Below are 24109 nucleotides of genomic sequence, written 5' to 3'. Positions count from 1 at the left end.
TTTTACCTTACTTTACCCGTGGTAGTGCGCTTGCGCTGAGTCGCACACCCCCTCCTCCAGCTGATCTTCGTCATGTTCGGTGCGGCCGCGTCACCGGAAGTGACGAGGGGTAAGGTTTTTTGTTGAAACACTGGCAGGCAGTTCCGTTGCTGGAACTGCCTGCAGGATCCGGAAATCTGTGTGCAAACGGATAGCATTTGTTTCTGGATCCGGATGCGGATCCGTCTGACAAATACATTGAAACACCGGATCCGTCTCTCCAGTGTCATCCAGAAAAATGGATCCGCTATTTATTTTAAATTTTTAACCTCTTGCCCTGATTTCCTGGTACTTAAAGGGAACCTGTCACCTGGATTTTGGGTATAGAGCCGAGGACATGGGCTGCTAGATGGCCACTAGCACATCTGCAATACCCAGTCCCCATAGCTCTGTGTGCTTTTATTGTGTAAAAAAAACGATTTGATACATATGCAAATTACTCTGAGAGGAGTCCTGTCCCTGACACATCTCACGTACAGGACTCATCTCAGGTTAATTTGCATATGTATCAAATCGTTTTTTTTACACAATAAAAGCACACAGAGCTATGGGGACTGGGTATTGCAGATGTGCTAGTGGCCATCTAGCAGCCCATGTCATCGGCTCTATACACAAAATCCCGGTGACAGGTTCCCTTTAAGGACACAAGGCGTACCTGTACGCCCTGTGTAGTTCCGTTCACCGGGCGGTGATCGGAACTGGGTGCCTGCTGAAATCAATCAGCAGACACCCTGGGTCAATGCTGTCAGCCGTTTAACCCCTTAGGGACCGCTGTATGGAAGAGGTTAACAGGGAGGGAGCCCCGATTCTTAACGGGATCACAGAGGGAGGAGGCCCCCCCATCACCCGCTGCTCTGTTGTGGCAGCGAGTGATGGTTACCATGGCAACAGGACGCCTTCACAGGCTTCTGGCTGTCCATGGTGCTGATCAGACTTCTGCTAAAGGCAGAAGTCTGATCAGACTAAGTGTAAAGTGAAAATACAGTACACTATATAGTGTACTGTATTGTATTATACAGACATCAGACCCACTGGATCTTCAAGAACCAAATGGGTCTGGGTCAAAAAAAAGTAAAAAAAAAAAGTGAAAAAAGGGTAAAATAAAAAAAACATTTATCACTGATTTAAAAATTCCAAAATGGGATCACATTTTTGGGGTTTCTATTCTAAGGGTGTATCAGGGGGCTTCAAATGGGACATGGTGTCTAAAAACCAATCCAGCAAAATCTGCCTTCCAAAAACCAAATGGCGTTCCTATTATTCTGTGCCCTGCCGTGTGCCCGTACAGAAGTTTGCGACCACATATGGGGTGTTTCTGTAAACTGCAGAATCAGAGCCATAAATATTGAGTTTTGTTTGGCTGTTAACCCTTGCTTTGTTACTGGAAAAAATGGATTAAAATGTAAATTTGCCCTAAAAATTGAAATTCTGAAATTTTATCTCGTTTTGCCATTAACTCTTGTGGAACACCTAAAGGGTTAACAACGTTTGTAAAATTAGCTTTAAATACTTTGAGGGGTGTAGTTTATAGAATGGGGTCATTTTTGGGTGGTTTCTATTATGTAAGCCTCGCAAAGTGACTTCTGACCTGAACTGGTCCTTAAAAAGTGGGTTTTTGAAAATTTCTAAGCCTTGTAACATCCCCAAAAAATAAAATGTCATTCCCAAAATGATCTAAACATGAAGTAGACATATGGGGAATGCAAAGTAATAACTATTTTTATAGGTATTACTATGTATTATAGAAGTAGAGAAATTGAAACTTGCTAATTTTTCGTACATTTTTTTTTTTTTTTTTTTTTATAAATAAAAATGACATATTTTTTTTACTCCATTTTACCAGTGTCATGAAGTACAATATGTGACGAAAAAACAATCTCAGAACGGCCTGGATAAATTAAAGCGTTTTAAAGTTATCACCACATAAAGTGACACTGGTCAGATTAGCAAAAAATGACCTGGTCCTTAAGGTGAAAATGAACCCCGTCCTTCAGAGGTTAAAGGTCTGCGCATTCGCAGACCGGGAAACGGGATCCGGTTTTCCGGAACATTTGGTACCGTATCCGGCATTAATTTGCATTTCAATAGGCAAGTGTTCCGGAGTTTTGGCCGGAGAAAATACCTCAACATGCAGCGGTATTTTCTCTGTCCAAATACCGTAAAAGTGACTGAACTGAAGACACCCTGATGCATACTGAAATGATTGCTTTCCATTCAGAATGCATTGGGACAAAACTGAAGCGTTTTTTTCTGGTATTGAGCCCCTAGGACGGTACTCAATACCGGAAAACTTTAACGCAAGTGTGAAAGTACCCTTAGCTATCTCAGGCATTCCCGCTCAAAATGAATAGAGTGGCGGTGCGCATTTCGGACCAGTCACTCGGTCCATTTCAGGGGGTCTCCACGGGATCTGTTCTCTTGATCGGTGGGGGTCCCAGCGATAGGGCTGAAAACGTATCTAATAGTTATCCCCTATCCTGTGGACAGGGGATACTTTTCTCTAACCGGAATATCCCTTTAATTACCATTGACAAAGTTAATGCAGCGGTTATTGCTTTAAATGCTGCAATTTGCTTTGTACATGCACAAGGGGTTTTCTGACTTTTTTCTTATACTGATGACCTTGCCTCAGGACAGATCATCCTTAGCTGCTGTCCCCCACGCATCAGCTGTTTGCGAAGGCTTCGGCACCCCCCAATCACAGCTTACCACATTGTTTAGTGGCTGTGCTTTGTATCGCCGCTCAACGCCGTTCACTTCTATAGAGCTGAGCTGCGCCTAGGCCTTGTGACCGGTGAACGTGACATCACTGGCCTAGGGTAAGCTGCGAGAAGGCCGTGGCGCTCTTCGGAGCATTGTGACCTCCTTAAACAGCTGATCGGCGTGGGACCTGTGTGCCGGATCTCCGATCAGATACTAATGACTAGTGTTGAGCGAACTTGTGTTTTAAGTTCGGCATCTGAAGTTCGGGTTCATGTTATCGAAGTGTCCCGTTATGGATTCCGCTACCACGGACCATAATGGAATTTAGAATCCATAACTGGATACTTCGATAACCCGAACTTTAGACGCTGAACTTAAAACACAAGTTCGCTCAACACTACTGATGACCTATCCTGAGGATAACAATTGGTGACCAGGCAGCCTCCATACTTTAAGAAGGATTGGCCTCCTGTTTCTAAATTTCCACACCCCTCAGTTCAGGAACTGCGGAAGACTTAGGCCTCATGCACATGACCGTATACGTTTTGCGGTCCACAAAATCGCGGATCCCGGCGCTTGTGCATGCTGCTATTTTAGAATAGGACATGTTCTATCTTTTTTTGCGGGGCTGAAGAATGGACAGCTGCTTTGAAATGAATGGGTCCACATCCGATCGCAAAAAATGTGGATTAAATGTGGACAAAAAATACAGTCGTTGCATGAGACCTCAGTCGGAACCTTCTTGCAAGCCCGTGATTCTGCTGCTAAGTGTTTTTTTTTTTGGTAAAGAAAGGGGGAGTACTATAACCACCATCATTGTTGCTGTCCCTACGCTGCTGTTGAAAGAATATTGCACTGTGAATCCTACTGTGGACTTGTTCTTTGCTGCTATTTGTACTGCTACCCGTACCGCTATTATCCACTTAGACTTTATTTATAGCAACTATTAAGCCTGATCATTGTCTCCACTATCCATTGGTCCTGTCTTGCACCCAGCAAGTCATCTAACATGAAAGCACCCCAACCAACACCAGGCAGGAGCCACAGTATCAGGGTGTACCCAGAGGAAAGAAAGGGTGCAAACTCCAGTCACAGCATGGCGCTCAGGAGCCAAAACTACTACTCCTATCCTCCACCCACTCCTCCTGCGTTGCTGCATAACACTACCTTCAAGTACGGGATCTACCTCCAGTAGGCAGTGCTACCAGACCCATCTATAAATGATAGTGCCAGCAACACCTCTGCCAGACAGTACAGGTGCCCCCCACGGTAACCACTGGCAGCCGAGTGCCCTCCACATAATCAGCGCCTGCATAGTCTGTATTTAAAAATAATGTAAAAAGCAAATCTGAATTCTAACTTGTAAAATGGCATTCCCAGACTGTACCCTGATCCTATTATGTACCTGTCATGCAGGCCGCAACCATCCCGCTATTTATGAGCAACAAAGATATCGCTGCAGAAGCTGTGAGTATCGCAACCTTCCTTACACCATGGACCCTGTTCACACTTTGTTTCTTGTTAGTGAGAATGTCTATGTAAGAAATGTTCTCTGATTTACACCTAATTGAAACTGAAACCTCTGATGGATCCCAGTGCATAGGCATCTGTTGGCGTATGGAAAAAACGTGTACTGACTTTCTTCTTTCTTTTACTGTAACCATCTTTAGGCCTCTTGCAAACGAAAAATGTTTTTTCCGTTTTTGCGCATTCCGTTTGCGGAACCATTCATTTCAATGGTTCCACAAAAAAAAACATACTACATTAATGATTAAAAATTTTATGTTTCTGTTTGCGATCGACGGATCGCATACGGAAACCATATGGAGATTTTTTTTGTTGAAATACGGAACGGAAACAAAAAAAATAACGGATACGTGAAAAACGGACCGCAAAATACAGAAAAAGCCATACGGTCGTGTGCAAGAGGCCTTATAGGAAAGTACGGCAGTCTACTCTGCACTTTCCTATACAGTATATATATATATCCTATCCTAAAAGGAAGCTCTTTTGGCTTATGCTGGATGCATGGGACCATACTGATGCATTTGGACGAAGTGTGAACAGAGCCTTACAGTTGTCAGTTCTGTTTGATAAGTGTTTGTTCTAAATCGTATTTTGGTCCCAGATTACTGGAAGTGGGAAGACTCTGGCCTTTGTGATCCCATTGTTAGAAATACTTTTGAGAAGAGAAGGAAAACTAAAGAAGCATCAGGTAATATCATTGTTAGTTCATGGATCTTGCTTAGCGCAGGAATGGTGTGTCTAAGGCTACTTTCACATTAGCGTTTTTTGCGGATCAGTCACAGATCTGCAAAAATGCTTCTGTTACAATAATACAACCGCATGCATCCGTCATGAATAGATCCGGTTGTATTATGTCTTCTATAGCTATGACTGATCCGGTTGTATTATATCTATGTCCTATGATGGATCTCAATAGCGGAATTGAAAACCCTAATGAGAAAGTAGCCTAACATGTGAGTACTACCTACCATCTATGACATCCTTCACTCTTCCGTCTTCATTCCTGACCTGAAGCTGTTAATAGAATCCTAATATAAGGTCACCATGTTAGAGCGTCATAATCTCGCGGCATGTCAGTGCCGGCATAGTGTTCCTTCCCTGTGCTGGCATCAGCCTCAGGGAACGAACTGCGCATGCGCTAGCTGAGAGATTGCGGTGCTCTAACTTGGTGACCTCGGGGAGCAAAGAGGAGATTCGGAGGATGCAGGCGGTGCTGGGCTCCTTCACAGTGGGGGTGGCTGGGCTCCAGAAACATTAGTAACAGCCCCTTGGGCTCCTTACTAGCCTAATTTACTTACATACATATATATATATATATATATATGTATCGGTTTTTTTTTGCCTAAATAAAAGCACACAGTTATGGGGACTGTATATTGCGGACGTGCTAGCGGCAATCTGGCAGCGCATGTCCGCAGCTCTATAGGCAAAACCCAGGTGACAGAATTCCTAAAACGCTGGTCTTAATAAATGTGCCCCTTGGTCTTGTTAAAGACAGTGCTCTGCTTAAGAGCTCATGCACACGAACAGGGTTTGGGTCCGTGTCCGAGCCCATTCACTTCAGTGGGGACACAAAAGATGCGGACAGCACTCCGTATGCTATCCACATCCGTTGCTCTGTTTTGTGTCCCCGTGATAAAAAGATAGAACATGCCCTATCCTTCTCCGTTTTGTGTACAAGAATAGGCATTTCTATAATGGGTAGCCCGTTCTGCAAATTGCGGAACGCACATGGGTGGCATCCGTGTTTTGTGGATCCGCAGTTTGCAGACCGCAAAACAGGGCTCATGCACACGAACGTGCTGTAAGTCTGCATCCAAGGCAGTGCGCTCAGCCAGCCAGAATCCTACTCTGTACTAATGAGAGACAGGCAACCCAAATTAGCTGTCTGCAGATGGATATTTGGCTCGGCATTTTTCCTTGTCATATCCCAAGGTTTGTTAAAAAGCCAGATTTTAAGTCATAGGTAGCTACTTCCACAAGGTGGCGCTAGTGAGATGGTACTCTTTTCTTAGGAGATACTTCTTTGCATAACAGTACTATACCAAAATGTGTTGCACCAATTCTTAATAAAATCCCGTAGTACTGCGGGCCTGCATATTCTGTCCCACTACTCTGCAGCACCCAACCCCAGCCAGGAGCAATTCCTCGGAATAAGTCATTATTATCTCTGTATTCACTGTCTTTCTACTCGCGGGTCTGTGTGCTGAAGCACTTAGGAGTCCCTTAGGCCACATGCACACGTTGTGGAATTTGTGCAGTGAATTACAGTACCAGCAAAGTGTATGAGATTACACTAATGTTATGTACACTTAGCGGATTTTTTCAAATTAAATAGCAATTATGTCAATTACATTTGTGGTTTTTAGCTGCGGACTTCGCCCTTTTCAATGGAAAACTGCATCAAATCCGCAATTAGACATTGTGGATTTTGGTGCAGATATGCTGCTGAAACGCACAAAAATCCACATGGCAATTCGTGCGGATCTTATGTGCGTGCAACCGAACTTGTGTGCAGGTGGCCTTAGGAGCTGACAGGTTCCCTTTAGGCTACCTGCACGTGTGACATATTTGTATGCAAAAAATCTGGCTTAAATCTGCACACAAATTAGCACTATTTATCACGTGTTTTTTTTTTTTATGCTGTTTTTTGGTGAGTATTTTCTGTTTCTGTTAATAACCTCATTGAAGTCTATGGGGACAACCACTATATAAAAGGTGTCGAATAGCACAAACCATTGCTATGCTGCAGATTTCCGCATTTAAACAATACGCAGAGTGTACATAGGATTTGGCAAATCTCATTCACTTTGCTGGTACTGCATTACGCTCTGGTTTTTCTGCACGGAAAAAAAAACGCATGTAACCCGCATCGTACCCTTAATGTGGATCCAACCAGAGCTGCTTATTATGCTGTATACGGTGTTAATACTTTTTCTTTTTACGATCACGTAGGTTGGTGCAATAATTATCACTCCAACCCGGGAACTTGCAATACAGATTAACGAAGTGCTCTCCCTTTTCACCAAACATTTCCCACAGTTCTGGTAAGTCCTAATTCTTCAGGGGTTTTTCTCTTGCCTAGAGGCACTTTTCCACCTCATGGCACTGGCTCCATCCTACTCCTTTTGCCACTACTCCATTTTGGTAGCTGGTAGTTTGTTTTTCACTGTGGATATAATATCCCCCTAATATAGCTGGTTGCAGTGCCCTGTCGATTTTCTCAGCCCATTTGGTGGTCAGCAATGTGGTCACGTGACTTTCATGCCACCGGCTTGGCTTGCTTGGAACCTCCTTGGGTGTGCAGTACCAAACAAGTATTAGCTGCAATTTTGGCCTAGTGGAAAAACTGGGCAAAGTGGAGTATGGTTCCATGCAGTGGAAAAAGGGGTTATAATACATCTAAGGCTACTTTCACACTAGCGTTCGGGCGGATCCGTTCTGAACGGATCCGCTCATAATAATGCAGACGGAGGCTCCGTTCAGAACGGATCCGTCTGCATTATATTAGCAAAAAAAAGCTAAGTGTGAAAATAGCCTGGGACGGATCCGTCCAGACTTTCAATGTAAAGTCAATGGGGGACGGATCCGCTTGAAGATTGAGCCACATTGTGGCATCTTCAAACGGATCCGTCCCCATTGACTTACATTGAAAGTCTGGACGGATCCGCACGGATCCGCACGCCTCCGAACGGCCAGGCGGACACCCGAACGCTGCAAGCAGCGTTCAGCTGTCCGCCTGTCCGTGCGGAGGCGAGCGGAGCGGAGGCTGAACGCCGCCAGACTGATGCAGTCTGAGCGGATCCGCCTCCATTCAGACTGCATCAGGGCTGGACGGCTGCGTTCGGGTCCGCTCGTGAGCTCCTTCAAACGGAGCTCACGAACGGAAACCCGAACGCTAGTGTGAAAGCAGCCTTATTGGACATCTTTCTTATGGTTCTAATATTCTTTCAAGCATTTGTTATTATCTTGACCATGTATTACATATTTAATTTGCGTAGACACTAAGCAGTACTACATCCCCCTCTGAGGCAGCAGCCAGGGTATATGTAGCTGATGATGATTGCTGGGACTGCAGGAGGAGGTCTGTCTTCTTAAGATAACACCTTTTTAATATTTTTTTTGCAGAAGTAAGGCTCGGTACTGCTGAGAATTTTTTTATTTTTTATTATTGTACCAATTTTGGGGAAATTGAGGGTATGAGTTAGGGTCTTATATGATATACATCATATCATTAGCCTTAACAGAAAGTTGAATGAAGTGATTGTATCGCTTATTACCCCAACCAAGCTGACTTTATGCCGAGCAAGTCTGGGTTTAAAAACTGCTTCAAATGGGTAAGAGAACAGCATTCCTTGGGCACTAGCTTCCTTGGGGCCGTGAAGGCATTCGATTCACTTTTTAATCGCCTGCCTCAAGGCAATATCGTTAAATGGGTTCAACTCATTTATGTGGCTTCCATGGCCAAAGTCTGTGTCAGTTACATACCATTAAAAGGTTTTTAGCTCTGTCGGGCCATTCTGCAGGGCTGCCCCCTGTGACCAGCCCTATTTCCATTCATCTCTGTGGGACCTGATGGAAATAGCCAAGCGCCATCTCCGGGAGTCTCACAGAGATGAATGGAGTAGCGCTACTACGCATGCTCAGCATGTCACTCTGTTCACTTTGGGGTCACCCTGCGCGGTATGGGTTCCCCCATTGTCCTGATCAGTGGGCATCCCAGTAGAATGGCGCCTACCAATCTAATATTTACCCCTTTTTCTGTGTATAAGGAGTAACTTCAAATTACTGGAATACCCCTTTAATACTGCCTAAGTTTACATGGTCACAATTACTTTTAGTCAGTATTAGTAAATCTTTTGAACCAAAACATGTTGACTTTTTTTTTTAGATATGAATCTTTTTTACCTATATACAAAATTATCACAGCTCTCTAGGACGTACCGTTCCTGAGATATTCCCCAAAAATGACCTACATTAGCCTATACAAGCCTGCAAGTCTTTCTCTTCATATCCAAACTGCCATACACACGGTCACATGTCCCTTATCAGCCAATAGAAGCTCGCAGGCCCTTAGTCTCCACATACACACAGTTTTACTCCAGGTTTGCATAGCAACCCAGCCATTTTTCTTCACTGCTGTAGGTCAGCTGTAGGCTAGGGCTACAGGATGACAATAAGTCACACGACACATAGGGCACAACTACGCTGCTACATGTGTCGCGCGACAGTTTTTATAATGATAGTCTCTGGTGTTGCACTGCGACATTTGACATGCTGTGACTGTGGGGGGGGGAGGGCAGTATTAAAGGGTGGGGGAACTGTGGAGTTCACTGTAAAGGGGTGGGGTGCTGTAGAGGTCACTGTTATGGGGGATACTGTCGATATCTTTTAACGACACACAGAAACATTAAATTAAATTAAATTAAATTGATAAAATATACCCATATTTGTATTTCAGCGTACTGTTTATAATACATTGTATATAAGTTTTAAAAAATAAATAAATAAATAAAATAGCAGTAAGTAATGTAGAATTTAAATTCTGGGTTTTGCTCTTTCAGTCAGATCCTCCTTATTGGTGGAAGTAATCCTGTTGAAGATGTGAAGAAATTTCAAGAACACGGGTAAGTAGACGTGTTTTGTATTCTAAAGATGTGCTGGACTTATAGGCCTAGCTCAGCCCAATGTAATGATGCCCTTCATTTAGCGATCCATTGCTTCATTCTGGAGAGAAAAGTACTTTTAGTTCATATGCCAAGCATTAAAAGGGGATGTCCGCCTTTTTATATTGATGATCTATCCTCAGGCACATGGCTTTTTGGGAGTGAGCCTTTGAATTTGCCTGAACTTTCTTTACCTGTACAGTACTCCTATTCATTACAATTATCCTTGTTCTCAATAGTGGAAACATTATTGTGGCTACTCCAGGGAGGTTGGAAGATATGTTTCGGAGACAGGCAGATGGGCTGGATTTGGTGACTGCTGTGAAGACCCTGGACGTTCTGATTTTGGATGAAGCAGACAGACTTCTGGATTTGGGGTTTGAAGCAAGGTGCTGGATGTTTTATATTTATAGATTCTGATCTGTCTCTTGGAATAAGACGCTACAGTCTAATATAATGACAGCGTACGACTACATTGTACATACACACAGTAAAATGTATTACCTTTAATGGAGATTTCTCATGAGTGGGAATGCTGTGAGCCTTTGTTGGTAGTGACAGTTCATAGAATGGCAGCCATTTAACTAGGCTTCAGAAGTGTTGGATTTCTGAATTATTATTTCTTGCATTTGCCCTATAATCTTACGATTTTATTTAATTGCTGCTCCTGAAAATGTAGATACTGTTCCTCTAGTGTAATTCATCCACCCAATCTGACATCAGGCAAGGAGGCCCACAACTGTGTGAGAAATGGACAACAATTCTCATAACTTTTATTATCTGTGTATGTTTTATACCTGTCGTGTGATTCCATATATGTTCATGCCATTCTGTTATTGTATGTGCCTTTCCGTCTGGGCCTGCAGGTGGAATATGCACTGACCTTGGAGGAACTCACTTTATCACCTGAATGTTAAAAAAACTGCCCCTCAGAAAGCATGGACCTCACCCAGCAGGGGTCTAGAAGCTTTTCAAATACAGTGCCAGAGGATGAAGAAAATATCTCCTAAGCAATGACTCATCTCTGGTACAACCCGAGTATTAATAATTGTGATCATTGCATTCCGCGTGATGTGGGCATCGTAGGGGGTCTAAACATCCATGACAGCCAGCATTCCCACATAACCAGTATCTCACCTTCTGGGACAAGCACACCGGTCATGTGTGTATCAAAATGATCAGCCGGATATAATGCACATGATTAAAACATGTCTGGTCCCGAATATCCATTAGTGTGGGCGGGAAGCCATGTTTTAATAATATTTCATATCTGCAAGCTGAGTAAGAGAGGTGGAGCGTGCACAGGGCTGCGACAGAATAGGAGGGAGACTCCTCTCAGCTCCACCCTCTGCCGAATGGGGATAAAAATAAACTATTGGGAACATTTCTTTGACACAATTTGGGGATCCGATCAACATTGGGTTGTGTTCCACTTTCCTCCTGTCCCCGGAAACCAGAAGGAACTCTGACCACACAATTCGTTGAGTAAGAACTTTTCAGCTTTTTATCCTTTTATTTTCCCTGGCACCTCCACAACGGCACTGACAAGAGGGTGTCCCCGCCCTCAGGACAGGAAACCACGCAGGAGCACATGGTTTAAAAGGCCTCCTCCCCCTTACCTATCCAGTTGTTGTTTCCTGTCCTTGGGATACGTAGGAGCCGCTCCTGCAGCGCCAGGAAGATTCTCCTCTCGCTCAGCCTGTTTTCGTTCCCCACGCTGTAGGAGGGCTGGTGCAGGGGACGGGTCTCCCGGGGACGCGCGTGCCTCCCTTTTCCGTCCCTCGGAGTAAGACCTGTGTGCAGGCATCCCCGGGCTCGCGATTTTTCCCATGAGAAGAGAGAAATCTCACAGGATCTATGTCGTCACCAGGCGAGATTCTCCTTGGGCAAGAGAATCTCGCAAGATTTCGGCGTACTTCCGGGAATAAGAGCGGGGCTAAGATGCCGGCATTTGCGATGAAGCCGGCCATCCAGCTCACACTTACTGCCATGCTCGCTCCAGTAGAGGCCGCCGCTAGAAAGCCTGGTGATCCCGCTGCCTCTGCCCTCAGCTCGGTAAGCCTCCTTCCCTGGGGGATGATTATGCTACCTGCTACTGTACAATCTAACCCTGTTGTTTGAATCACTATTGGGGAAGTTTTGTTATAGGAAAAATGTTTCACTCTGGTGAGGTGGTGGCCTAAGTGCAAGTATCTGGTTCATGGTACTACTGCCCTTTATTTTCTCTTTTTTAGGGCACTGAGACCATGACTCCCAAGCCAACTAGTGGGGAAGCAGGACGCAGAAAATGCGCCATTTGCAAGAAATCCAAAAACCCTTGTGCCAGAAATGCACAGAAAAGGTTGTTTCTGAGGAGTCGCCCTCCCTCCTAGAGTCCATGAGAGCGATTTATTAAGGAGGAGGTTAATACGGCTGTGGACTTAAAAATTGCATCTCAATCTCCACAACCATCCACATCCCAGAAATCCCATACCTCTGAATTGCCTTTTGATCTTGATGAGGGAGAGTTGGTTTCTGAATCCGATTCGGCCTCTTCTGATGATGGCTCAGGCAGGCCCTTATTTCTCCCAGAAGAAACTGACGGTCTCCTAAAAACCATCCGTGCTACTATGCAGATAGAAGATGTTAAAGAGTCACATTCAATTCAAGACCATATGTTTCAGGGTCTGGGAGAAAGGCGTAGAAGGGTATTCCCAATCTATAACAACATAAGATCTCTAATATCAAAGGAGTGGAAAGACCCAGAAAAAAGAACAACGGTCACAAACTCTTTTAAAAGGAAATACCCCTTTGAAGAGTCCGAAACTAATTTATGGGACAAAACGCCTAAAGTAGATGCATCGGTTGCCAGCACCTCCAAAAAATCTTCTCTCCCGTTTGAAGATATGGGTCTTTTACGGGATACCATGGATAAAAAAGTGTACTGAAAAAGGCTTGGGAAACTAATACGGCCATGCTACGCCCTAGCATTGCCTCTACTTGTACTCTATCGATCTGGCTTAATCAGCTGGAAGAACACATTGCTGCGGGTACCCCTAGGGAAGAAATCTTTGCATCCCTACCCATGTTAAAAAAAAAAAAAAAAAAAAAAGCTTCAAACTTTCTAGCGGACGCCTCTGCTAACTTAGTCAAACTTTCCGCTAGATCAGCTGCACTTTCAAACGCGGCCCGAAGAACAATTTGGCTTCGACCCTGGTCAGGGGACGCAGGCTCAAATAGTCGCCTGTGTTCCATCCCCTGTGAGGGGGACAGATTATTTGGTTCTGGGTTAGATGACATCCCTGAAAAGGCGTCTGATAAAAAGAAAGGATTCCCCCTAGAAAATAGGTACTTTCATCAGAGACGGTCCTTTCAGAACCAAAGAAAAGCCAGAGTGGACCCCAAAAAGAAAGAGGGCTCCAGAAAGTGGCAATCTTCCAAAGGCAGGGGTAGAGGGTTCTTACTTAACCCCAAAAGTTTTTCTCGCCCCACCCAATGACGCCAGAAGTCAGGTAGGAGGCAGGTTAACATGCTTCGTTCCTGCTTGGGAACAAATCCATGCCTCCCCGTGGGTAATAAACACTCTAAGGCCTCTTTCACATGAGCGTGTCCGGATAAGGTCCGGATGCGTTGCGGCAAACCCGTGCGAGTAGGTACCCAATTGCAGTCAGTTTTGACTGCGATTGCGTTCCGTTGTTCAGTTTTTATCGCGCGGGTGCAATGCGTTTTGCACGTGCGTGATAAAAAACTGAATGTGGTACCCAGACCCGAACTTCTTCACAGAAGTTCAGGTTTGGGTTCAAGGTTGTGTAGATTGTATTATTTCCCCTTATAACATGGTTATAAGGGAAAATAATAGCATTCTTAGTACAGAATGCATAGTACAATAGGGCTGGAGGGGTAAAAAATAAATAATAATTTAACTCTCCTTAATTCACTTGTTCGCGCAGCCGGCATCTCTTCTGTCTTCATCTGTGAGGAATAGGACCTTTTGATGACGTCACTGCGTTCATCACATGGTCCATCACATGATCCATCACCATGGTGATGGATCATGTGATGAGCGTAGTGACGTCATCAAAGGTCCTATTCCTCACAGATGAAGACAGAAGAGATGCCGGCTGCGCAAACAAGTGGATTAAGGCGAGTTAAAAAAAAATAAAAAAATTTTTAACCCCTCCAGCCCTATTGTACTATGCATTCTGTACTAAGAATGCTAATATTTTCCCTTATAACCATGTTATAAGGGGAAATACTAAAGATCGGGTCCCCATCCCGATCGTCTCCTAGCAACCATGCGTGAAAATCGCACCGCATCCGCACTTGCTTGCGGATGCTTGCGATTTTCACGCAGCCCCATTCACTTCTATGGGGCCTGCGTTGCGTGAAAATGCACAAAATAGAGCTTGCTGCGATTTTCATGCAACGCACAAGTGATGCGTGAAAATCACTGCTCATGTGCACAGCCCCATAGAAATGAATGGGTTCTGGATTCAGTGCGGGTACAATGCGTTCAACTCGCGCATTGCACCCGCGTGGAAAACTCGCCCGTGTGAAAGGGGCCAAAGAAAGGATTAAAACTGGATTTTTTATTCCCTCTGTTAAATCAGTTCACAATAAACAAATAGCTGTCTCCTCTACAAAAACAACTTTGTATAGAATCAGAAATCTCCTCCTTAATAGAAAAGAAGGTACTCCTTCCTGTCCCAAAAGATTAATACGGAAGGGGGTTCTATTCTCCAATCTTTTTAGTACCGAAACCAAACGGGTCCTTTTGGGTTGATAATAAATCTAAAATCCCTAAACAGGTCGATTTATATACAAAAAGTTCAAGATGGAAACCATAAAATCTACCGTAAATCTGCTCCCTCAAGATTGTTTCATGGCAACAATAGATTTACAGGGCGCCTACTACCTTGTTCCAGTATATCCACCCCATCAAAAATATTTAGGAATCGCTGTTTTTATGGGAGAAAATTTGTACCACTTCCAATTCAGAGCCCTTCCGTTCGGTCTCTCTTCAGCCCCAAGAGTGTTTTCCAAGATCATGTCCAACGTCCTGAAACGCCTAAATCTCCAAAAAATTATAATACCATATCTGGATGACTTCTTAATAGCATCTCGCTCAGAAGAACTCCTCAGACTCTATCTCTCCCTGGTTCAGGACTGTTTAACCACTTTGGGGTGGATTATAAACTTAAAAAAATCAGATCTGTCCCCAGACAGAAGAAAGATCTTCCTTGGGGTTCTATTGGACTCTCATCTACTAATGTCCTTTCTACCCACAGAAAAGAGGACCAAGTTGTTACTGGAATTCTCCTGTTTCTGCAGTCTAAGGACTGCCTCTCTCAGGAACATTATGACAGTATGGGCCTTCTCACTTCCACAATCAGTCAGATGGGCTCAGAACCATACTCGAGTGCTTCAGTCCTTCCTTCTTTCCTCGTGGGACGGAACAATCTTTGCCCTAGAAAAGAAGATTTACATCCCAAATTCTGTAAAAAAAAAAAAAATTATAAAAAACATGTAATCCCTCATGTGGCGGAAAGTAGGAAAAAAACTAAACACAGGGGTTTAATGGAGACAAAAAGATCACATGATAATCACCACAAATTCCAGCGGATCAGGATGGGGAGGCCATGCAAATGGGAAGATATTACAGGGCAGATGGGCCCCGGATATGTTAAAAGCCTCTTCAAATCTAAAAGAGCTTACGGCCATTTACAAAGTCATAACTTCTCTACACATGCCCTTATCCTCAAAACACGTAAAATTGTTATCGGACAACACCACAGCGGTCGCTTACCTCAACAGGCAGGGCGGAACCAGAAGCCGCTCCCTAGCAGCCGTAGCTCGCAACATATTTCTCTGGGCAGAGAGAAATCTTCTGTCCTTATCCGCAGTCCATGTCAAGGGAGAACAAAATTTTGTAGCAGATTTCCTCACTCGAACAACCTTGAAGGAAGGGGAATGGTCTTTAAATCCCCAGGTGTTCCGCAAGATCTGCGAAAAGTGGGGAAATCCGGGCTTGGATCTGTTCGCCACAGGGTACAACAGGCAGACCGAAAAATTTTGCTCCCTCTCCCAGCAAGATCAGCCACTTTGGATAGATGCCCTATCCCAGCCTTGGCCAAACACTCTTCTGTATGCATTCCTTCCTTTCAGTCTAATGCCAAGGACGCTTATAAAAATAGAGGAGGAACAGTCTCAGGTGATCCTCATTACACCGTTTTGGCCAAGAAGGGCCTGGTTTCCCCTGCTACTCAAACTATCTGCGGGGGTGTTCTGGACCTTGCCACAAATCCCAGACCTTCTCCATCAGGGTCCAATTTATCATCCAGGACTAAAATAGCTCAACCTGACGGCCTGGAAGTTGAACGATCAGCCTTAAAAAAATAAATAAATAAAGGATTGTCAGATGAGGTAATTTCCACTCTTATGCCGAGTCGTAAACCAATTGCCTCAAAAATGTATTTAAGAACCTGGAAAGCCTTCCTGTCCTACTCTAAACAAAAAAATAAAATTCCCGACATACCTCAAATATATGAATTGTTACAATCTGGTTTGAATAAAGGTCTTTGACCTTATCACTGTAAAAGTGCAAATATCTCCCCTCAGCACCTTCTTAGATAAAAAATTGGCTTATCGCAGCTCCCTCTCAGAGGTAGGGTGCCGGCTATATGATTCTGCATTAAACGTTAATTATCATTGGTGGTGCAGTGCGCCCTCCCCAGTAATAAAAACATTGATGGCGTAGTGCACCCCTTCATCCCCCCAGTATTAAAATCACTTGTGGCAGTGGCCACAGGGTCCCCTCCCCTCCATTGGTGGCAGTGGCAGCTTCTGATCGGAGTCCTAGCAGTGTAAGGGTCCATTCACACGTCTGTAGAATGGGTCAACATCCGTTCCGCAAATTGCGAAACGGGTGCGGACCCATTCATTCTCTATGGGGCAGGAATGGACGCGGACAGCACACAGTGTGCTGTCCGCATCCGCATTTCTGAAAGCGTGCCCCCAATCTTCTGGTCCGCGGCTCCTGAAAAAAATAGAACATGTCCTATTCTTGTCCGAAATTGCGTACAATAATAGGCAGTTCTATGGGGGTGCCGGCCGGGTGTATTGCGGATCCGCAATACACTACGGACGCGTGAATGGACCCTAATCCTGGTGCTCCGATCGGTTACCATGGCAGCCAGGACGCTACTGAAGCCCTGGCTGCCACGGTAATCTCCCTGCTGCTGTGTGTACTATGCACAGGGCAGCAGGGAGAGTGTGAAGTTCTATTCACCCTGATAGAGCTCTATTAGGGTGAATAGGACAAGGGATTAAAATATCCCAGGTTCTAGCCCCTAAGGGGGAAATAGTTATTAAATAAAAAGTAAAAAAAACAAAATATTAAGTATAAATCGCCCCCTTTCCCAATTTTACATATAAACAATAAATAAATATATCACATATTGCAAAGTCCGAAAAGTCCAAACGATTAAAATATAAATAAAAAAATCTCCTATGTGGTAAACACCGTAACAAATCTATATCTGTCAATCCCTAGCCCTGAACGAGCCCAGTAACCTCCATTTTTTAAGTGTATGAGTGCGGTTTGCGTTACCGTGTATTTGCTATAAGTGTGGCCTGTGCTACTGTGAGCCTGCTTGTGAGTGGGGCGCTGTGGGGTTTACTATCGGTGTATTGATTTAATGGTCTTAGATGGTGGCAGCCTGTTGGGGTGCATGAAAGGCTTTGTCAGGGTGTGATTGAGGCTCAATCTGAGGCCTGTGTGTAGGGGTGCGTGGGATTGAGTGAAATAGATTGACCCTTGGCAGTCACACTCTGGGGTCATGTGACAGGGCGGTTCCCGTACGTGACACACAGCAAGTAGTGTGTCTGGGTCTATGTGTTCAATCTCTGTTTATTGAAGAAATCAAATAAGGCATCATGCACGCAGTTTCACTCCGCATCCAGTCCTTGTTTTTTATGGATCAGAAACAGACCCATTCATCTCAATGGGGCAGCCAAAGATCCGGACAGCACACACGTAACACAGCCCCTCAACAAAAAATACAACATGTCCTATTCTTGTCCATGGTTTCCGTATTTTGTGTTTGGATCCTAATTATTAGAATAGGATTTGTGTACAGTATTCACTGGGTATCATATGGTGGCCTTGGTAACTGTACTGCCACCATGCAGTTTCATCTTTCCATGCCTGATGTCAGATCGGAGGACACTTTAAGGGCCAAAAAGGTGTCTTCCATATTGATATTGCTGCTCAGAGAAATATTTACAAATGCTCCATCTACTTTCTCGCCCTTAGCATAAACACAATATTGGGCTTTCTGCCCAAGCAACGAAGGACCGGTCTGTTCTCTGCCACCCAAACTCAGGAAGTAGAGAATCTGGTCCGAGCTGGGCTTAGGAATCCAGTACGTATCGCAGTAAAGGAGAAAGGAGTGGCGGCCACCAGCACCCAGAAAACGCCAACACGACTTCAGAATTATTTTATGGTAAGCTTGTAAATAACAGTTGTCATTCCTGACTAACATAACTGATAACATTAACCCTTAGGATATCGGAGGTTTTCTTCGTATTTGCATTTTCATTTTTCTTCCCTATCTACCTTGAGCCATAACTTTTTTTATTTTTCCGTTCACTTAGCTGTATGAGGGCTTATTTTTTGGCGGGAAAAGTTGTATATTCTAATGCCACCATTTAATATGGCATACAGTGTAGTGGGAAGCAGGAAAAAAAATCCATATACAGTGGGATGCAAAAATTTGGGCAACCTTCTTAATCGTTATGATTTTCCTGTATAAATTGTTGGTTGTTACGATAAAAAATGTCAGTTAAATATATCATATAGGAGACACACACAGTGATATTTGAGAAGTGAAATGAAGTTTATTGGATTTACAGAAAGTGTGCTATAATTGTTTAAACAAAATTAGGCAGGTGCATAAATTTGGGCACTGTTGTCATTTTATTGGTTCCAAAACCTTTAGAACTAATTATTGGAACTCAAATTGGCTTGGTAAGCTCAGTGACCACTGACGTACATACACAGGTGAATCCAATTATGAGAAAGAGTATTTAAGGGAGTCAATTGTAAGTTTCCCTCCTCTTAATTTTCTCTGAAGAGTAGCAACATGGGGGTCTAAAAACAACTCTCAAATGACCCGAAGACAAAGATTGTTCACCATCATGGTTTAGGGGAAGGATACAGAAACCTGTCTCAGAGATTTCAGCTGTCTGTTTCCACAGTTAGGAACATATTGAGGAAATAGAAGACCACAGGCTCAGTTCAAGTTAAAGCTCGAAGTGGCAGACCAAGAAAAATCTCGGATAGACAGAAGCGACGAATGGTGAGAACAGTCAGAGTCAACCCATAGACCAGCACCAAAGACCTACAACATCATCTTGCTGCAGATGGAGTCACTGTGCATCGTTCAACCATTCGGCGCACTTTACACAAGGAGATGCTGTATGCGAGAGCGATGCAGAGGAAGCCTTTTCTCCGCCCAAAGCACAAAAAGTGCCGCTTGAGGTGGGCAAAAGCACATTTGGACAAGCCAGATTCATTTTGGAATAAGGTGCTGTGGACTAATGAAACTAAAATTGAATTATTTGGCCATAACAAGGGGCGTTATGCATGGAGGAAAAAGAACACAGCATTCCAAGAAAAACACCTGCTACCTACAGTAAAATATGGTGGTGGTTCCATCATGCTGTGGGGCTGTGTGGCCAGTGCAGGGACTGGGAATCTTGTCAAAGTTGAGGGACGCATGGATTCCACTCAGTATCAGCAGATTCTGGAGACCAATGTCCAGGAATCAGTGACAAAGCTGAAGCTACGCCGGTGCTGGATCTTTCAACAAGACAACGACCCTAAACACTGCTCAAAATCCACTAAGGCATTTATGCAGAAGAACAAGTACAACGGTCTGGAATGGCCATCTCAGTCCCCAGACCTGAATATAATTGAAAATCTGTGGTGTGACTTAAAGAGAGCTGTCCATGCTCGGAAGCCATCAAACCTGAAGGAACTAAAGATGTTTTGTAAAGAGGAATGGTCCAAAATACCTTCAACCAGAATCCAGACCCTCATTGGAACCTACAGGAAGCGTTTAGAGGCTGTAATTTTTGCAAAAGGAGGATCTACTAAATATTGATTTCATTTCTTTTTTGCGGTGCCCAAATTTATGCACCTGCCTAATTTTGTTTAAACAATTATAGCACACTTTTTGTAAATCCAATAAACTTAATTTCACTTCTCAAATATCACAGTGTGCCTCTCCTATATGATATATTTAACTGACATCTTTTATCGTAACAACCAACGATTTATACAGGAAAATCATGACTATTAACCTCCCTGGCGGTATGATTATGTCTGGAATTTTGTACCAAAAGTGGTACAATTTTTTGCATGAAATTTGGTGTTATGTTATAAATTTATTTTATGGGCACAAATTACAGTAAAATTGCAGGCAAGGGGCACTGTACAGTAATAAAATGTCAGATCTGAGGTTATACAGTGTAATCCTCTCAGATTACAATGTATAACCTATTTTATGTGTGTGTGTCACTTTTACTGTTTATATTTTTTTTAATTTCCCGCCCAGTTCCGCCCCCATGCGCAGCTGCTGCTCGCAGGGAACGGAACCAGGAAGTAATATGCCAGCCGGCGCTCACAGCAGAGGACATCGCCGGATCGCCGGCAGAAGGTGAGGGAGGACTGCAATGTTACCCCGAGCGTGACTCGGGGTTACCGCTCCTGGCAGCGAAAATTAACCCCGAGTCGCGCTCGGGAACACCGCCAGGGAGGTTAACAAGGTTGCCCAAACTTTCGCATCCCACTGTATGTCTTTTTTACATCACCATATTCTGACCCCCATAACTTTTTTTTTTTATAGTTATATCTACTGAGCTGTGTGGTGGCTAATTTTTTGCGGGACAATCTGTAGTTTTTATTGATAACATGTTGGAGTGAGTTACTTTTTTATCACATTTTATTTAAAAAATTGGGGGTAAGAGAAGAGATGAAAAATGGCAAATTGGATATTTTTTTACCCCTTTTTCTGTTAAGCCATTGGAAAATGTATTTTAATAGTACAGGCGTATTCAGTTGCGGTGATACCCATGATGTTTACATTTTTTGTTATTTATGTATTTTTTTTTATTCTATGGAAAGAGGGGTGATTTAAACTTTTTTTTATATTTTTATTTTTTATATACGTGTATGTGTGTGTGTATATATATATATATATATATATATATATATATATATATATATATATATATAATTTTTATATTTTTAAGGATTTTAAAGCTTGTATTTGAGCCTACAAAATCCAATAAAAATAAAAAATCTGAACAATCGTGGATTTTTTTTATATCCATTAATTGTTCAGAATTGCTCATTGCTGCTACTGGCCAAAAAAAGAATTTCGGCTTTAAAGAGGTAGTCTCATTTCAGCAAATAGCATTTATTATGTAGAGAAAGCTAGTACAAGCCATTTGCTAATGTACTGTGATTATCCATATTGCCTCCTTTTGTTGGCTGGATTCATTTTTAAATCGCATTACACACTGTTCGTTTCCATGGTTATAACCACCCTGCAATCCATCAGCGGTGGCAGTGCTTGCACACTATAGGAAAAAGTGCCAGTGTATATTCACTCCCATAGTCCTGGCCAGCACTTTTTCCTATAGTGTGCAGCGTATGATGTGATGGAAAAATGAATCCAGCCAGCAAAGGAAGGAATATGGACAATCACAATACATTAGAAAGTGCCTGGTATTAACTTTCTCTACGTGATAAATGCCATTTGCTGAATTGAGACGACACCTTTTAATTCCCTGGGTCTTTCAGCATTATTGCCGGTCGCGGTCATTAGGACGCAATGACTTCCCTAATCTCCCGATGGGATTTATCTTAGGTGCCAATAATTCTACACGTCAGTGGCCATCCAATAGCCCTTAAAGGATAACTGTAGTATATATATATTTTTTGGAGTATTGAATTGTGGTGATTAATAATGGCCCTATTTCAAGTTTTTACTGTGTATTCAATTACCTCTTAATTTCCCATTTTTGTTCCCTGTACTGCCTACTTTTACCTGTGCTTAAAATGGGGTTGCTAGGCATGGTCCATCTATCTGTTGAAGGACGGAGCACGCAGAAGCAGGCTGCGTGCAAGGTCAGATTACTGACAGCCAGGGACTGTAAGTAAATGATTAAAGCCAGGTCCTCCCCAGCAGCTGATAACGGTGCCTGGGCTGTGTGCACTTCTCCCTGTCCCTGCACTTGGCAGACGCTCTCTCACTCAGCAGAGCTGGAGAATGCAGAGTTGGAGCAGCGCAGACCAGGGAAGGGAGATCTGCCGTCTGCTCAGTGTATAAATGAAAGCAACATGTGGTAAGAGGACCCCTTTGTGCTGCAGGAGATTAACCCTTTAGGGGGAGGGCTGTGGTTACTGACACTTTTGGGGGGCTATTGTTACTGGCTGGTGAGGGCAGGGTGATTAGCCTCAGGGTGAGGGCAGTGGCGGCCATCTTAACTGAATAGTGAAATTGCAGTTTTATGAAGACTGGTTGCTAAGGGCTGAATCTTATTAAATATGGGGTAAGTCAGTCTAATAGTAACTGATTCTGGAATATCATGTTATTAGTAACTACAGATATGAAAATTGAAATTAGGGTCTAAATGTGACAGTTATCCTTTTAAGAAGGGTATTCCAAAAGGGCAGTCCCTGATAGCCCGGAGGAACTGCTCCGAGCTGGTCAGATTTAAAGGTGGCAGCCCGGGATCTTCAAATCCGGTTCAGGAACCGAGGCTACCCACAGGAAACTGTGAAAAATGCGTATCTGCATGCTTTGAGTAGCAATCGGCAAGAACTCTTATGCCTTAAAGTAAGAGATGAGAAAGATGTGACGTGTAGAATTATTGGCACCTATGATAAATCCCATTGGGAGATTAGGGAAATCATTTTGTCCTATTGGGGCATTTTAAAATCTGACCCTGATATTGGGCATTTGTTGACGGAACGTCCCTCAATCACCTACCGATGTAATCGCAACTTAAGAGACCATCTAGTTCACCGTTTGTACCAGGCCCCAAAACCACTGAAATCATGGTTAAGAAATGATGCCAAGGGTACATTCCCATGCAGCACATGTTCCTTCTGTAAATATATTCAGAAAGGCAAATACTTCAACAGCACAACCACCGGGACGACATATGGACTGAGGTCCTTTTGTGAATTGCAAAACAGTTGGAATGATTTAGCTCTTTACATGTGGCTGCGGCCCAAATATATCGGTAAAAGAAAGCATGAATTTAGAAAAAGGATAGGGGAACATCTATCGGACATCCGCAATGAGGCAGAAACACCAGTAGCACGGCACGTGAATGAATGCCATACAGGAAAAGAGGGGGTGAAATGTCAGGGGATCGAACACATCACGCGACCTATACGTGGTGGTGACGTGGATGTTTTGTTACGTAAAGAAGCCCAGTGGATTTTTAGAATGCAAATTGCGAGGCGAGTGTGGACAATTTACCCATTATCTCTCCTCCCCCTATAATATTTGTAATTCCATCCATATAACCTGGTGGACCATTGTGGATGGTTTCCAGCGTATGTCCTTAGTACCTATTATCCTACCTGTATCCCATTATGCCATAACATGAAACTGACAGTTATATGGTTAGACCTTTTTGTATCATATTAACACTCTCCGCTTAGTTGATCACCATGTAGTGATGTGATGTCTGCATGAGTGACAGAGGGGGGCCGCCGATAAGTTCCCCCGCTTACACAGACATTCCCCAGCATCGCTACATGACAGGCCGGTGACGATGATTACACCCCCCACCCCACCCCCGCGCTCCTATTGGCTATTCCCCGAGACCGCTCCTGCTGGGGCGGAGTCATGACTAAATGAAGCGGCCGTCATAGTGCTAGCATGCTGCCGAACTGCACGCCACTCTGTGCAGTATCTTAGTGCTGTACACTTAGGCTCCATTCACACATCTGCAAATGGGTCCGCATGCGTTCCGCTATTTTGCGAAACGGGTGCAGACCCATGTATTCTCTATGGGGAGGGAATGGATGCGGACAGCACACAGTGTGCTGTCCGCATCCGCATTTGCGGAGCGCGGCCCCAATCTTCGGGTCCGCAGCTCCGCAAAAGATA

General features: G+C 43.8%; 1 protein-coding gene across 1 annotated transcript in view; it reads left to right on the top strand.

Moving 5' to 3' along the window:
* Window positions 1–24109, top strand: part of DDX55 (DEAD-box helicase 55) — a 50578-nt gene that overhangs the window by 847 nt on the left and 25622 nt on the right. Inside the window, exons 2-7 of the mRNA XM_044275691.1 lie at window positions 4159–4209; window positions 4871–4957; window positions 7225–7316; window positions 9834–9896; window positions 10175–10324; window positions 18229–18418. Of these exons, the coding sequence (XP_044131626.1) occupies window positions 4159–4209; window positions 4871–4957; window positions 7225–7316; window positions 9834–9896; window positions 10175–10324; window positions 18229–18418 (633 nt within the window). The remainder of the gene's footprint in view (window positions 1–4158; window positions 4210–4870; window positions 4958–7224; window positions 7317–9833; window positions 9897–10174; window positions 10325–18228; window positions 18419–24109) is intronic.

This window comes from Bufo gargarizans, chromosome 1 (genome assembly GCF_014858855.1).
Source record: "Bufo gargarizans isolate SCDJY-AF-19 chromosome 1, ASM1485885v1, whole genome shotgun sequence".
Taxonomy (NCBI): Eukaryota; Metazoa; Chordata; class Amphibia; order Anura; family Bufonidae; genus Bufo; species Bufo gargarizans.
This window is presented reverse-complemented; position numbering and strand designations above follow the sequence as displayed.